The sequence below is a fragment of the Haplochromis burtoni genome, unplaced genomic scaffold (genome assembly GCF_018398535.1).
Source record: "Haplochromis burtoni strain Fernald_Lab_line unplaced genomic scaffold, NCSU_Asbu1 Contig_83, whole genome shotgun sequence".
Classification (NCBI taxonomy): domain Eukaryota; kingdom Metazoa; phylum Chordata; class Actinopteri; order Cichliformes; family Cichlidae; genus Haplochromis; species Haplochromis burtoni.
The window spans coordinates 1788511-1801403 of record NW_024582444.1 but is presented as its reverse complement, the minus strand read 5'-3'; the positions used below and the strand labels follow the sequence as shown (position 1 = coordinate 1801403).

At 39.6% G+C, this 12893-nt stretch overlaps 1 protein-coding gene across 1 annotated transcript; it reads left to right on the top strand.

Moving 5' to 3' along the window:
* The first annotated feature begins 337 nt into the window (after positions 1-337).
* LOC102307111 (apoptosis-inducing factor 3) lies at positions 338-12684 on the top strand. Its single transcript, XM_014334874.2, has 19 exons — positions 338-626; positions 717-807; positions 2244-2353; positions 2580-2689; positions 2772-2816; positions 3645-3726; positions 3992-4104; positions 4193-4279; positions 4450-4541; positions 5030-5160; positions 6991-7106; positions 7201-7272; positions 8055-8118; positions 8385-8461; positions 8584-8701; positions 9150-9248; positions 9463-9538; positions 9639-9743; positions 11194-12684. Exons 1-19 carry the CDS (start codon positions 611-613, stop codon positions 11225-11227), a joined length of 1638 nt encoding a protein of 545 aa, XP_014190360.1. The 5' UTR covers positions 338-610; the 3' UTR covers positions 11228-12684.
* Positions 12685-12893: the final 209 nt, after the last annotated feature.

Genomic DNA, 12893 nt, shown 5'->3' with positions numbered 1-12893 from the left:
AACTGTGATCTCAACAATGTTAAAAAAAGAAATGTTTTGTGAAAGCCGAGTTGATGGCAAACTTGTTGTTTGCACTGGATGTTCTTAATGAAATTCCTTGTGGCACATATGGGCGAAAATCTGATAGACGTGCAGCCTCATGTGTGAATGTGACCACAGTGCCTGACTTCAGTGTTTCTGCTTTAGAGTGAATTATAACCACCTGTGGTTGAGTAAGTGTTGCTTTGTCGCCCCTCCATTCAGCGTTCAGCCTCGTCAGCCTTTCTCTGTGCTGCCGTTGTAAAAAAACAAAAGAGCATGGTCTCCTTTCTCTGCGACAATACGGCGGCTGAACATGAGCCGCCACAGTGTCCAAACTCTCCACTCACTGCCTCACCGAAGACACTTTCCAGGGTGATTAGAGCCAAATCATCTACTTTTCACTTGACCAACTGGGATGCAGGTTGGGGATGGATTGGTTCCCTTGGAAATGGACTCCCATTGTTCATCTGCTGAGAGGAAAGCAAAGTGACGCAGGACTCAAATTGTTTCCACCTGAGCGTCTGAATAACCTTTAATGTCCCTGGGGTTCGCCTTGGTGTCTGCGAGCTCTTACAGCTGAATCACAGAGATGTCGACCAAGCCGCGTGAGTAGCCTCAGCAGAGTGGTGTCTGAAAGTAAACTGATGATCATTCATTTGATGACTCATTTATTTATTTATAATGTGTTTGGGCAGCCCGCGGAGAGCTCACGGACTCTGATTCAGAGAACCCATCAGAGGAGCTGACAGAGGTGGTTTGTCTGGAGTCAGACCTGCAGGATGGACAGTAAGGAGGGGATGGGGAACCTGCAAACATATGCCTGTGTGTTTTAACCACATAAACAGTTATTGCTATAAATTTTAAACTGGTCTCAGTGTGACATCTAAAACACTTGAATGATTTATAGCAGGGATGTCAAACAAAAGGGACAGGGACCAGAAACGGCCCGGCAAAGAGTCCAATCTATTTCGTTTTTGTTGTTGTTTTTTGTCCTCACAAAAATGGTTAATTTCTGTGAATAAACCCTTTTTTCTATTATTACTGGTCAGTCTGAGAAATTAGACTTTTTTTTTTGTTATTTTCCACATTTATTTCTTACAATTTAAGCTCAAAGAGTCTTGCTCAGAGATTTCTTTCTTTGCTAAAGCAACATTTCTTGGCCTCTCTTTTTTTTAAATTAAGACATCTCAGGGATTAATGTGTAGTTAACCTTCTTTTCTTTGACAGAAAGGGGAATTTTCCTTGGGGCTGAGCTGTATGTACCTCACAGTGTAAAACGCATTTGACCACAAAACCCCCTTTATTTAGATTATTTAGACACTCTGTGGGGTCTAAATGACAGTGGGGGTCCCAGTAGATGAAAGCTCCGGAGTGAATATATGTCTGTGCCATCTGGTCAAAACTGTAGATCAGACAGCCTCATAAACACGAGCCAGAGACACTGGGGCTATTGAACCTGTCTAAAACCCAACAATACTACAACAGTTTTAGTGAAAATACTACCAGGAGGCCTTGTCATTGATTGTACCCCGTCAAAAACTCCCCAAGGTTGCAGTTTTATCAAAAAATACAGCCTCTGCGGGAACAGGGGAGGAGTAAGGCATCAACAAAGTGAGTGCAGTTTATAAGGAGGATAACACGACCACCTTGTCTGTGTCCACGTCCTCTGGCTGAACTGAAGCTCTGGCTTTCAGACTTTTTCTGGCACACCACACTTCAGAATCAGCAAAAGGTTGATGGCCCACAGACTACAGTTTTCATCGGGCACTTTTTTTTTTTAAATAAAAAAGCCCAAAGTATTCAAAAAATATTTATGCCCAAAATGGTAACTTTATGTAATTTGATTACATATAAATTTTTGTGCATAATTTTGTTGTATAAGTTCAATCTAAAACATTACATTTAATCTAATCTGGTCAACTAAATTCCTTGATAGGTGTGCATTCAGTTTATACCCATTAATGATGAATTATTTTAATACATAAACCTTTGATTTTATACATTTCAGGTGCATTTTACTTAAAAAAATATTTTTTTCAGTCCAGATAAAGCCATCCCTGCAGACACGACGCTTCCACGGCTGGAGGAAAAGACCAAGTTGAAGTGTTAAACAAGCTTAGATGTACAAACAATGAAATTTATCTTATTCTAAAAAATTAAAAACCTCTCTCTCTCTCTCTCTGTGTGTGTCTGTGTGTGTGTGTGTGTGTCTGTTATATCAGGATGATGGAAGTTGAAGTCGGACATCACGGTGTGCTGCTGACGCGCAGTGGGGGTAAATACAGCGCCATTGGGAACCAGTGTACACACTACGGCGCTCCACTTAGCAAAGGTATGAAGACAGGAAGTCTGAAGAGGAATTTCTGTGACATAGATGTATTTCAGTCTTGAGTCAAGTCTGGGTGCTTGTGTGGGCAGAAAAGTGTCATTTAAGGAAATTTATCTTGTCTGTGCACACTGTAAGGTATCAGACTGGTCTGAGCTTCATATGTGTTTCTTATGTTTTAATAATTTGTCTTCATCTTGTATTTTTCTTGTGCGCATCTTTGTGTGTTCAGGTTTTATTTTGGGGAACAGAGTGCGCTGCCCGTGGCACGGCTCCTGTTTCAATGTCCACACAGGCGATCTCGAGGAATACCCCGGCATCGACTGTCTACCTTGCCACAAAGTATGAACCGGAGAGACAGATTGATACAAAGCTTATGAGCACATTTGCTGTTGTTTAAATGTTTTTATTTTCTCTTTTGAAGGTCCATATTCAAGACAGCAAAGTGTACGTGTCCATAAATAAAAAGGTAAGTAGGTTACCTTTTCTGTTTTAGTAATATGAGGCCAGTTTAATCTCCTGGTATCGATCTCTTCAGCGAGGAAAGAAGGCCATACACAACTCATTCTGAAAACCTTTGTCACTGAACACAGCTCCCCGCTGCATTCATGAACACTAGTTAAAACCCAGCTACAGGAAAGAGAGGCTGAAATTATTGCCAGGCAGTAACTGTTGGAGGGAGAACCTGGGTTTTTATGGTGGAGGCGATAAACACCAGTTGATGACCTGACTTCAACATACCAGACTCCTGGTACTTCTGCAACCCAAATCTGTGACCCACTGAAACAGTTAGCACATTACAAAACTTAACAAAAGAGGACCTTTGCAGTTGAAAACACAGATTAATCAAAAATGGGGAGCATATTGCTTTAAAAACTAAAACAGTTGGGCCCCAAACACTTATCATTTTGTTGTTTTTAAAAAAATAGGATGCTACAAAGTGGAATTTCCCTGCTTTTCTTAAGTGTGACGTGTCAATAAATTCATACTGAGCACAATTTCCCCTTAAAAATCATTAAAATATCAAGTTTTATCTTTTTAGTTCATCACTGACACAAACTCTTACGCTTTATTTTGATTCAAATTTTTGGAAACTGGTTTGTAGCTGAAAGTTGCAGTGAACAAATGCACTGAAGGGCTGCCACATGTGACTGGCTGATTTGATTTGAACCTAAGAAATCAACCGTGAGTGTATTTTTAGGCAACTGAAATAATATCCCATGAATAATTTTCTGTTTGTAAATATCACTGTTGGTACCTACTGATGACCTGACCACGTGTTTGATCCATGATTCAGACTCTCAGGCAGGAGAAAAGGATAAAGCGTATGGGCACTGCAGTCCCAGGAGTTACTCACACTGTTCTGCTGCTGGGAGGAGGTGAGTGTGGACCAATATGTGTGTGTGGTTGTGTGGCTTCAATTGGGCACTTAACTGGCATCTTCCACCATGTCCTCTCAACAAATAAGTAAATGTAACAATTTTGCCTTGGGATTTGAGTAAATGTGTCAGGAAAATGAGACACTTCTCTGATCCTGCAAAAAAGTACATGTATGCTGTACATGGATACGTGCAGGTATTAGACTGAGTTGCCTCTGATTTGCTTCCTTTGCGTGTGTGTGTGTGTTGTTTTGTGTAAGTGTAGGAGCCGCTTCACTCAGTTGTGCTGAGACGCTGCGGCAGGAAAACTTTGGTGGCAGGATCATCATGGTGACCAGAGAAGACCTCCTACCTTACGACAAAACACGTCTGAGCAAGGTTCAGCACAGCGAATAACTCGACACAAACACATGAAAGTCTCTTTATGAATTTTCTTCACTTCACTGGAGTTTCGCTGATTTCACAGGTGATGAACGTGGAGAGCGACAGCATCCTGATGAGGAGGATGGAGTTTTTCCATCAGTATGACATAGAGGTGTGGCTCAGGAAAGAAGTGAGTACTTCCTGTATGACAACATCCTGCATGTGCTTGCATCTGTGTTTTATCTCATAGACATTGTGACCTTGAGGTAAATCTTCATCCGGACAGCAACACATGTGGGAATGACTTGCTATCTATGTGATTGAGTCATGCTTTGAAACTGGTTGCTGATGTGTTTGCAGGCGCTTTCCGTGGACACAGACAAGAAGACGGTCACACTTGATGATGGTTCAGTCCAGAGCTACGACCAGCTCCTCATTTCAACTGGCTGCAGGTACAGACAACCTCACAAATATGTGTACAAACACATACTTGGCTCCAGCACAAACACCTTCTCTGGCCTCAGGCAGGCATCAATTATTCCCCAACTAAAATATTATTATTAGTGTCCTCTCAGTTTTATTATATATTTTTAAGTCTGCACATTTGATGGAAATGTTTAAATAAGAAAAATATTATAATTCACTTTTACGATAAAACTAAGGAGACTTTATTAAGCTGAGTCTCAGAGTAACACCACCTTTTCTGAAAAAGCTGGGTTGCTGCATAAAAGGTACCTAAAACAGCATGCAGAGGTCGGCAAATCTCACAAACCCACAGTAGAAGATAGAAAACACATCAAAAGTTTAAAACGAGAAAATTTACCGCTTTAAGATATAATTAGTCGTTTCAAAAAAAACTGTGAAAGGATCATGGTTCCTGCTGTGGAGCATCCACTTTACTTTACAACAGAGTGAGTTGCTTCTGATCCCTGTCCTTTAGAGCAAAGGGTCTGGATGTTCCTGGCATGAACTTGGGGAATATCAAGATGTTGGAGACGCCAGAGGACGCCCGGCAAATCCACGCAGCCTGTACGGGCTCCGATGTTGTCCTCGTGGGAACCTCATTTGTTGGTACTGATTACTATGGTTTAGAGCTGGGCGATAGAACGATAACGATATGTATTGCGAAATAACTTTTTCTCGATAGAAAAGTTAAACTATTACGATAGGCCTCATCTCTCTTGTCCTCTTAAAAAAAAAAGAGGAACAGCCAATCCAAATTAACTAGCGCAGAGCCGAACCAATCACAGCCGCAGCGTCACGTCACGTGACTTGTTATGTACAGCAAAAGTGCCAAGCCGCACATGTGTATTTGTTTGGAAAGCAGCCAGCTGCCGTGCCGCCCGGGTAATGGAGGAAATGAGTGTGCTGACTAGAGAAAAATCAACCGAGAGCGTGACCGAAGGTTATCGAAGAGAAAACAGACGATGGTTCCAATGCAGGTGTTCTGGGAATCCATCCTACCTGACAAACCATCCTACCTGTCGTTTCTACGCATGCGCACAACACGAAATTCAGTGGCGTCCTACCTTTGTGAATATAAGCTACAAACATACTCTGGCGGGTAAAATTATGTGCCAAACCGTCCTACCTTTGTGAATATGAGCTAGAAGCATAATTTTACAGCTAGAATTCAGTGGCAAATCATCTTACCTTTGTTAATAAGAGCTAGAAACATACTCTGACGGGTATAAATACGTGTCAAACCATGCTACCTTTCTGAATGTGACCTACAAGCATACCTTAATGGGTAAAATGAAGTGGCAAACCATCCTGGCTTTATGAATGTGAGCTACAAGCATACTCTGATCGGCAAAGTTAAGTGGCAAACCGTCATACCTACTTACATTTGTGCTGGAATTACTATGACAGCAGAAATGTGCATAAACTACTTACGGTAGGACGTTTTGCCAAAGTAGGGCGTTTTGTCAGAACACCGGAGAGATTGTCAAACGGAAGAGCCATAGAAGTTCCGTAGTGTGAAGGTATTTCGGCTATTTCAAGTCTGACAAAAAACAGAGTAGCGCGCACTGTTAATTGTGCCGAAAGCAAGTCTGGAAATACAATAAACCGGTGCATGCTCAATCTCTGACTGGAAGCGCTAATTCGTCATTCGGCTTTTGTCAGACTAAAGTAACTGTTAAAACTGATTGAAAAGCTCAGCTATACAACAAGGAGAGATTGAGAATTTCCTTTTAGTTCTCAGTTTATTTGATATTGACAAAAGTTAGTCAGTTTTGTCTGTTCTTCTGTAAAACAAACTAAGATTTATTTTTAGAATTAATATTTTGTTTCTAAGTGGAATTGACAGTTTAGTCTGTTTCGTTTGTTCTATTTTGGAACTTAAATGCTTTAGTGGCTGCCTTTTGTGTAGTTTGCAAAAGTCTCATGTTCCTTAAGTACACCCCGTTGAACTTACTATGGGAAATAAATATTTAAATCAAAACAAGCTGCTGATTATTTCACATTTTACTTGTGAGCAACGGCACATTTAAATCTTACAAATATAGTTATTTGGCTTATATCGTGATATATATCGTTATCGCCTGAAATGAAAAAAACATATCGTGATATGAAAAAATCTTATATCGCCCAGCTCTACTATAGTTACTATGTGCACATTTGTATTGCCTGGATTTGTGTAGAAAACAAAGCTAGTGGAATTATATGCTTTAACTGTGAAAACTTCCTTTTTTCCTTTCTTCCCTATTTTTATATAGACCCAAAAGCCTACAAAAGAGAGGAAAATAAAAAATTTAGTTTACAGCATCAACATCTTTTAGCTTTATTTTTCTCTTTTTTTCTTTGTCTTTTTGTTCGCATCATATGTCAAATATTAAGTAAAATATATTATTCACACTGATATTCGCTCCAGCACCTACAATTACATGTTGCTTTCAGGCATGGAGGTGGCATCTTACTTGACAGACAAAGCCTCCAGTATCACAGTGATAGGCAGCAGTGAAATGCCGTACCAAAATACATTAGGTCCTGAAATCGGCAAACTCACCATGACGGTAAGAAAGATGAAGAGATTGAGATGGACGTGTTATTCCCTGACAGTAGTTCATCTCCAGCTTACCTGTTTGTTGTTCACTCTTGTTTCTGTAGATGCTGATTGAGAGAAATGTGAAATTCTACATGAATGATAGCGTGACAGAGATCCGAGGTGTGAATGGCAAGGTAAAGTGAGGAGATAAACTTCATTCCAGTGTCACGATTTGCACTGGCAGAACATGTGGATGGAGGAAGATGACCCAAATGCAGACACTTGGAACAAAACTATAATATAACAAAAGGCGAGCCGTTTATTTGAGGTTTGGAAAAGGTACAAAACAAAAGGCAGATGCACACTGAGGCGAAACTAGAACTAAACTGGGAAAAACTAAATGCTAAACACAACAGACAAAGAACAAAACCTTGAACATGACAAAAACCTGGAAACATGGAGGCATGACGAGAACTCAAAAGATGACCTGACAAGGAATCAATGAAAACACACAAAATGCACACTGGAGGTGATCAGGGGAAGTGGAAACACATGGGTGACAGCTGATTAGAATAAACATATTGATGCCACAGGGGAAGTGAAACTAAACACAACGAACACGGGACACCAAACCTCTTCAAAATAAAACGAGAAACATAATGAGATGCAGACATGAAACGCATGAAGAGCGACGGAAACTTAAACAGAGGCATGAAGACACAAGGGAAATCTAATAAACAATGAACTATAACAGGGCATCATAGGCAAAAAAGAAATGAAATTAGATAAGCTAATGAACTTAAACATAAACCATAAACATCAAAATATATTAAGACTCAAAAGGCTGGGTCAAATGGCCCAGGATTGTGACGCCTAGTTTTAGATAAGAATATCAGCACAGTTTTATCTTCAGTAATGAAAAAAAAAAAATAATAACACTGAGTTCTTCCTGTCACATTCTGTTTTATTCCTCAAGGTGAAGGAGGTTGTGCTGAAAAGTGGAAAAGTTATCCCAGCTGAAGTTTTGATTGTAGGTATTGGTAAGTGGAAACATATCAGAGTCTTTTATGAGTCTTTTATTAAGCAACACAGAGTTCTTGAAAGCTTTTATAACCAGAATCAGAATCAGAATCAGAATCAGAATACTTTATTAATCCCGAAGGAATATATGTATATATTCACTTAAATTACTGTTGCCAGCATATTGTAAATATGTCTGATGTTAATGTTAAATGACTTGTTGAAATTGTATACAAATAACTGAGTGAAATGACCTGATTAACTGCTCCTATTTTTCCTCCATTAGGCACCATGCCGAACTCAGAGTACCTAAAGGACAGTAAAATACAGATGACCTCAAAAAACTTTGTAAAGGTCGACAAGGTAGGCTAATGGTCAGCGGTTCACCCGATTATCTACAGCACATAAGCCTGACTTGTACTTTTTCCCCAAACTTGTGCTTTGGAACATTGATCATCAGTTCTCTGTGCGTATCCCTCCTGCAGTACATGCACACCAATGTCCCCGATGTCTTCTGTGGTGGTGATCTGGCCATGTTCCCACTGGCCATTGCTAAAAACAGGATGGTTAACATTGGACACTGGCAGATGGCACAAGCACAGGGTAAAGCAGGAAACATATAGACTTAACTGGAAAGTTTCACAAAGAGACTTTGATGCACAAAATCAATGTTTGACATTTACCATGGGAAGCACAAAAGCTGTTAAAATGTCATCTATGGGAAGCGGGACTAAATTCACGAGAATTCTGGGTCAATTTATATTACTTAAAGCTCCAAAACTGACATCAACACTGTCAACCTTACCTTTGCTCTCTCCTTCAGGCTGGAGTGTTTACTAAGCATTCTGATGAATACAAACAATAACAAATTAAATATCAATTTACATATATACATTTTAATTTGTATAATTTTTGCTATTGCTTAAAAATTTATGGTGCTATTGATTCATGGTCTCAAAAACTCATGTATAAAATATGATACACAGGGTGTTACAGGGTAAAATCCCATATATGTCATTTACATGTTAAACTTTTTTGTGTGTGTGTTAAGGGAGAATAGTAGCTCTGAACATGCTAAACAAAACAACTGAACTGAACTCAGTCCCTTTCTACTGGACTGTCCTTGTGGGTAAGACCATCCGATACACAGGTGGGTATACACACACACGTAAATATTTACTGGCACACAAAAAATCAGGTGTCTTATTATCATTATTCATGTGAAGTTATTACATCTTTCTTTTCAGTCTTTGCCATCCAAACTGTTTATTTTACTGCCTGAAAACACTGTAGATAAACCCTCTGTGATAGATTTCATATGTTTCTGCATGCCATTGTTGAATGTTTGCTTTGGCTGTGTGCAGGCTATGGGGAGGGATACACTGAGCTCGTGATAAAAGGACAGTTTGAGGACAGGAAGTTCCTCGCATTGTACATTAAGTAGGTTGTTGTTAAAACTGTATTCAACTGTGATAGAAAAAATGTAACCATTAAATAAATACCCAGATGTGTATGTTTGGAATGTTTTTTTCCCCTGTAGGGATGAGGAGGTCATAGCAGCAGCTGGCCTGAACTTTGATCCAGCAGTGTCGGCAGTAGCTGAGAGACTCGCAACAGGAAAAGTCATCACAAAAGACGAGGCCCAGTATGTAAAATCGTTCAGTTTGTTTTACACTTTGTTTCTATATTCCCATCTTCTGATTATTTTAGTCAAACTGAATCTGAACAATATGACTCCAGAGAGACATGTAGGGAGATTTATTTTTGTGAAAAATGAGCCACGTTTCTTACCTAGAGGTTGGTGGAGTCCAAAAAAAGATCTAACAGAGTTTCATTGTTTAAGTTAGACACCACAGGTGGTCAGGAACATGACTTCAAAGCTGTTTTGAGACATGATGTCCAGACATTGTTCGGATAATCAAGCCATTACCTTGTTTCAAGCTGGCCTTTATTACACGTAGCATTCAAAAGAGATTCAGACAAGTTCTAACTAAACAAATACTCCTTTTGTCTCTGGTGATGGCTGGGATCTGGGTAGAACATGAATGCTTCTCACATGGGCTCAATCAAACTTTTCATAGGCTTTGTAAAAATCTCAGATCACTAAAATTTGAAAACAGTTTTTCATGGCATCATTAGAGACGTCCCTGCATAGGTCTGCATAGGTCAGTGTCTTTTTTGCCCATGATATCATCTTGTTTTGAAACCAAACATGATGAATGAGGTGCATATCTGACTAAGAAATATGGAACACACTTGTTAGCTAGGAGCATCTTAATTTCAAAATACAGCATATCCTGTTTAACACTCAGAAAAAATGTTTCCTGAGACCCTGCTACTTCTAGCAGCAGTCACATCATCAATAAACAGATGATCTGGCAGCCATACATGCCCATGCCCTAACGCTGTCACCATGTTTCAAGTTAATCTTGGTTTCATCTGTCCAAACATTATATTAGAGCTGCATCTTCTCTTTGCATGTTTTCTGGTAAAGTCTGATCTGACCTGCTTGTTGTAAACGCGCTGTGTTTCCATTCTTGAAGGCATCTCTTGATTGTTGACCATAATGATACCTCCTGAAGAGTATTCTTGACTTTTAAATGCTGAATGTTGTGAAGTTGCTTTACATAGCCTCCATCATCCTGCACTTACAGTTTTAAGAATGAGCTAGAATGGTCATTCAGCCACTCCTAATTTTTTTTGGTTTTTCAATCTAATGATGACTCACTCGCTCACTTGCTTTGGTATCTCTCTGGACCTCATATTGGGACTTCCAGGAAGACGTTGTTTCTGCTTAATTTCTGAACGAATAGCAAGAGAACAGACCTTCAAGGTCATATAAGCACCTGACAGTCATCTGAACAATTAACTTTCAGCCTCTGAAAAAAAGGGAGCTATGTATAAAAAAGGTTTTAAAAATGGATGTATCTATTGCAATACTTTTGTTAAACATCTTGAATTAAAGCTGAAAGTCAGCACATCGCATGGTGATTGATTCAAAATTCACTGTGCTGGTGAATGGAGGCAGAATTACACAAGATAAGTGGAAATCCACATAAAAGCATTTTTTGAAATATTTTTTCTCTCTCTGACAGATCAGACGACCTGAGCTGGCTGCAGCTGTCCTGATATTCAGCTCCTTACACTCGTCTGTCCAATGTTCGTTCCTCCGTATGTCTCTTCTTCAGCACGGCTCACAAAAAGGACCAGGGGGAGTTTGGAAATGTGGATTGAAACTTTTCAGTCGGAAGAGACAAACTTCACTTGCGGAGGGAAGGAGCACCAAACACAGTGAAAGCTGCAGTAACAGCTCAGCATCTAATACGGGCTGTGTGGAAGTGCATACCATGCTTTCAGTGTTCATGTGAGGGGGAGTCCAAATGTCAACAACAGATACCTCAAAAAGATGCAGCTTATAGGTCTTCTTTTTTAAATCTAATTTTTTTTGTCATTAATTTAACAGATTTTTTATTTTATTTCATGGATTTATGTCTCCAGGAGTGTTTCAGTAACAGTCCAGAGACATCGCTGTTTAAGATGCCTCAGTATGTTCTCTGCTGTTAGTATTTAAAGCTCACTTTTACTTGGATGGGGCAGCTGGAAAAACATAAGTGACCTTAATGCCCACTACATCCGCGTTCGTGGTCCGGTCAGTGAGTTGGGGGGGGGGGATTAGGAAAACAGAGGCAGCAGTGTTCAGCTCTTTGAAACAGAGATGCTGAAACAGGCAATGGTAACAAAATACACCAACAGCAAACAATAGGCCTGCAGCAAACAACGAACAAAAGCACTGCACAACAGAAATGCTGCGTTTCTCTCTCTCCCCCCGCCTCAATCGCTCTGCTGCTATCTTTAATTCACACCTCAGCTTTTACTGTTCGCTCTCAGCAGGATGCCTCAGTTCACCCAGGACCTTTCAGGGCCAGATCCAGTTAGTAGTACCAGTAGTGATATTTTAGGTGGTAGTAGGTGGTAATGGCTTTTTTTTCTCTCTGTACTAATGTTGCCTGTCAAAGATTTAGTTTTTTTTTCTTTGCAAAGGGCAGGCTAAACAGTTTTTTTTATTAGCATTTGAATTGAAACTTGTTGCTTGCCATTTTAATAAAATTGAAGCTCTTATCTTATGTAAGAGAAATAAAAATTGGCTAATTGTGCAAACCTAAATACAATGAAAATCAAGCTCTGGTGATGCAGGGGGAAAATGGCTAATTTTACAGAGAATTATGGATAGAGCAGGTGTATTTCATTGCACAGGAGATGACTGACTCCTGTGATATTCAAGTTACCTCATTTCTGTATGTACAATGCATTTACAGTATAATGCTGTAAATTCACAGGAACCCAGTCACTCTGTAACAACGAGTAATCTATGATATCCTCGGTATAAGAACATTATTAGATTTGTTTTCTTGAGGTGACAAGAAGAAGACACATTGATGAGCATCATCAGCCCTCTTGTTAGTAACAGCGTTGTTATCATTTCAAAGTGATTCTTGATGCCAAGAGTAAGAATAAAAGTGAAGTACTTGTCATTTAAACATTTTTGTCTTGTTTTTAACTTTGAATTAAAAAAAACCTCAGGCATATCAGTTTGGTCTCTGTTGTATTTAGTGACTCATGAGAACATATGATTCACTCAGAGAGGGACTGTTCTGACATCTATTGTCCACCAGTGGTAGTGTTCCTACACAGAGTGGACAGAAACAGGAAGTAATCTGTCCCACTTCATAAATGTACACCTATAATTACACTTAATTCTTTATGCGATTTGAAGGACATTTAAGATGTTGTATGT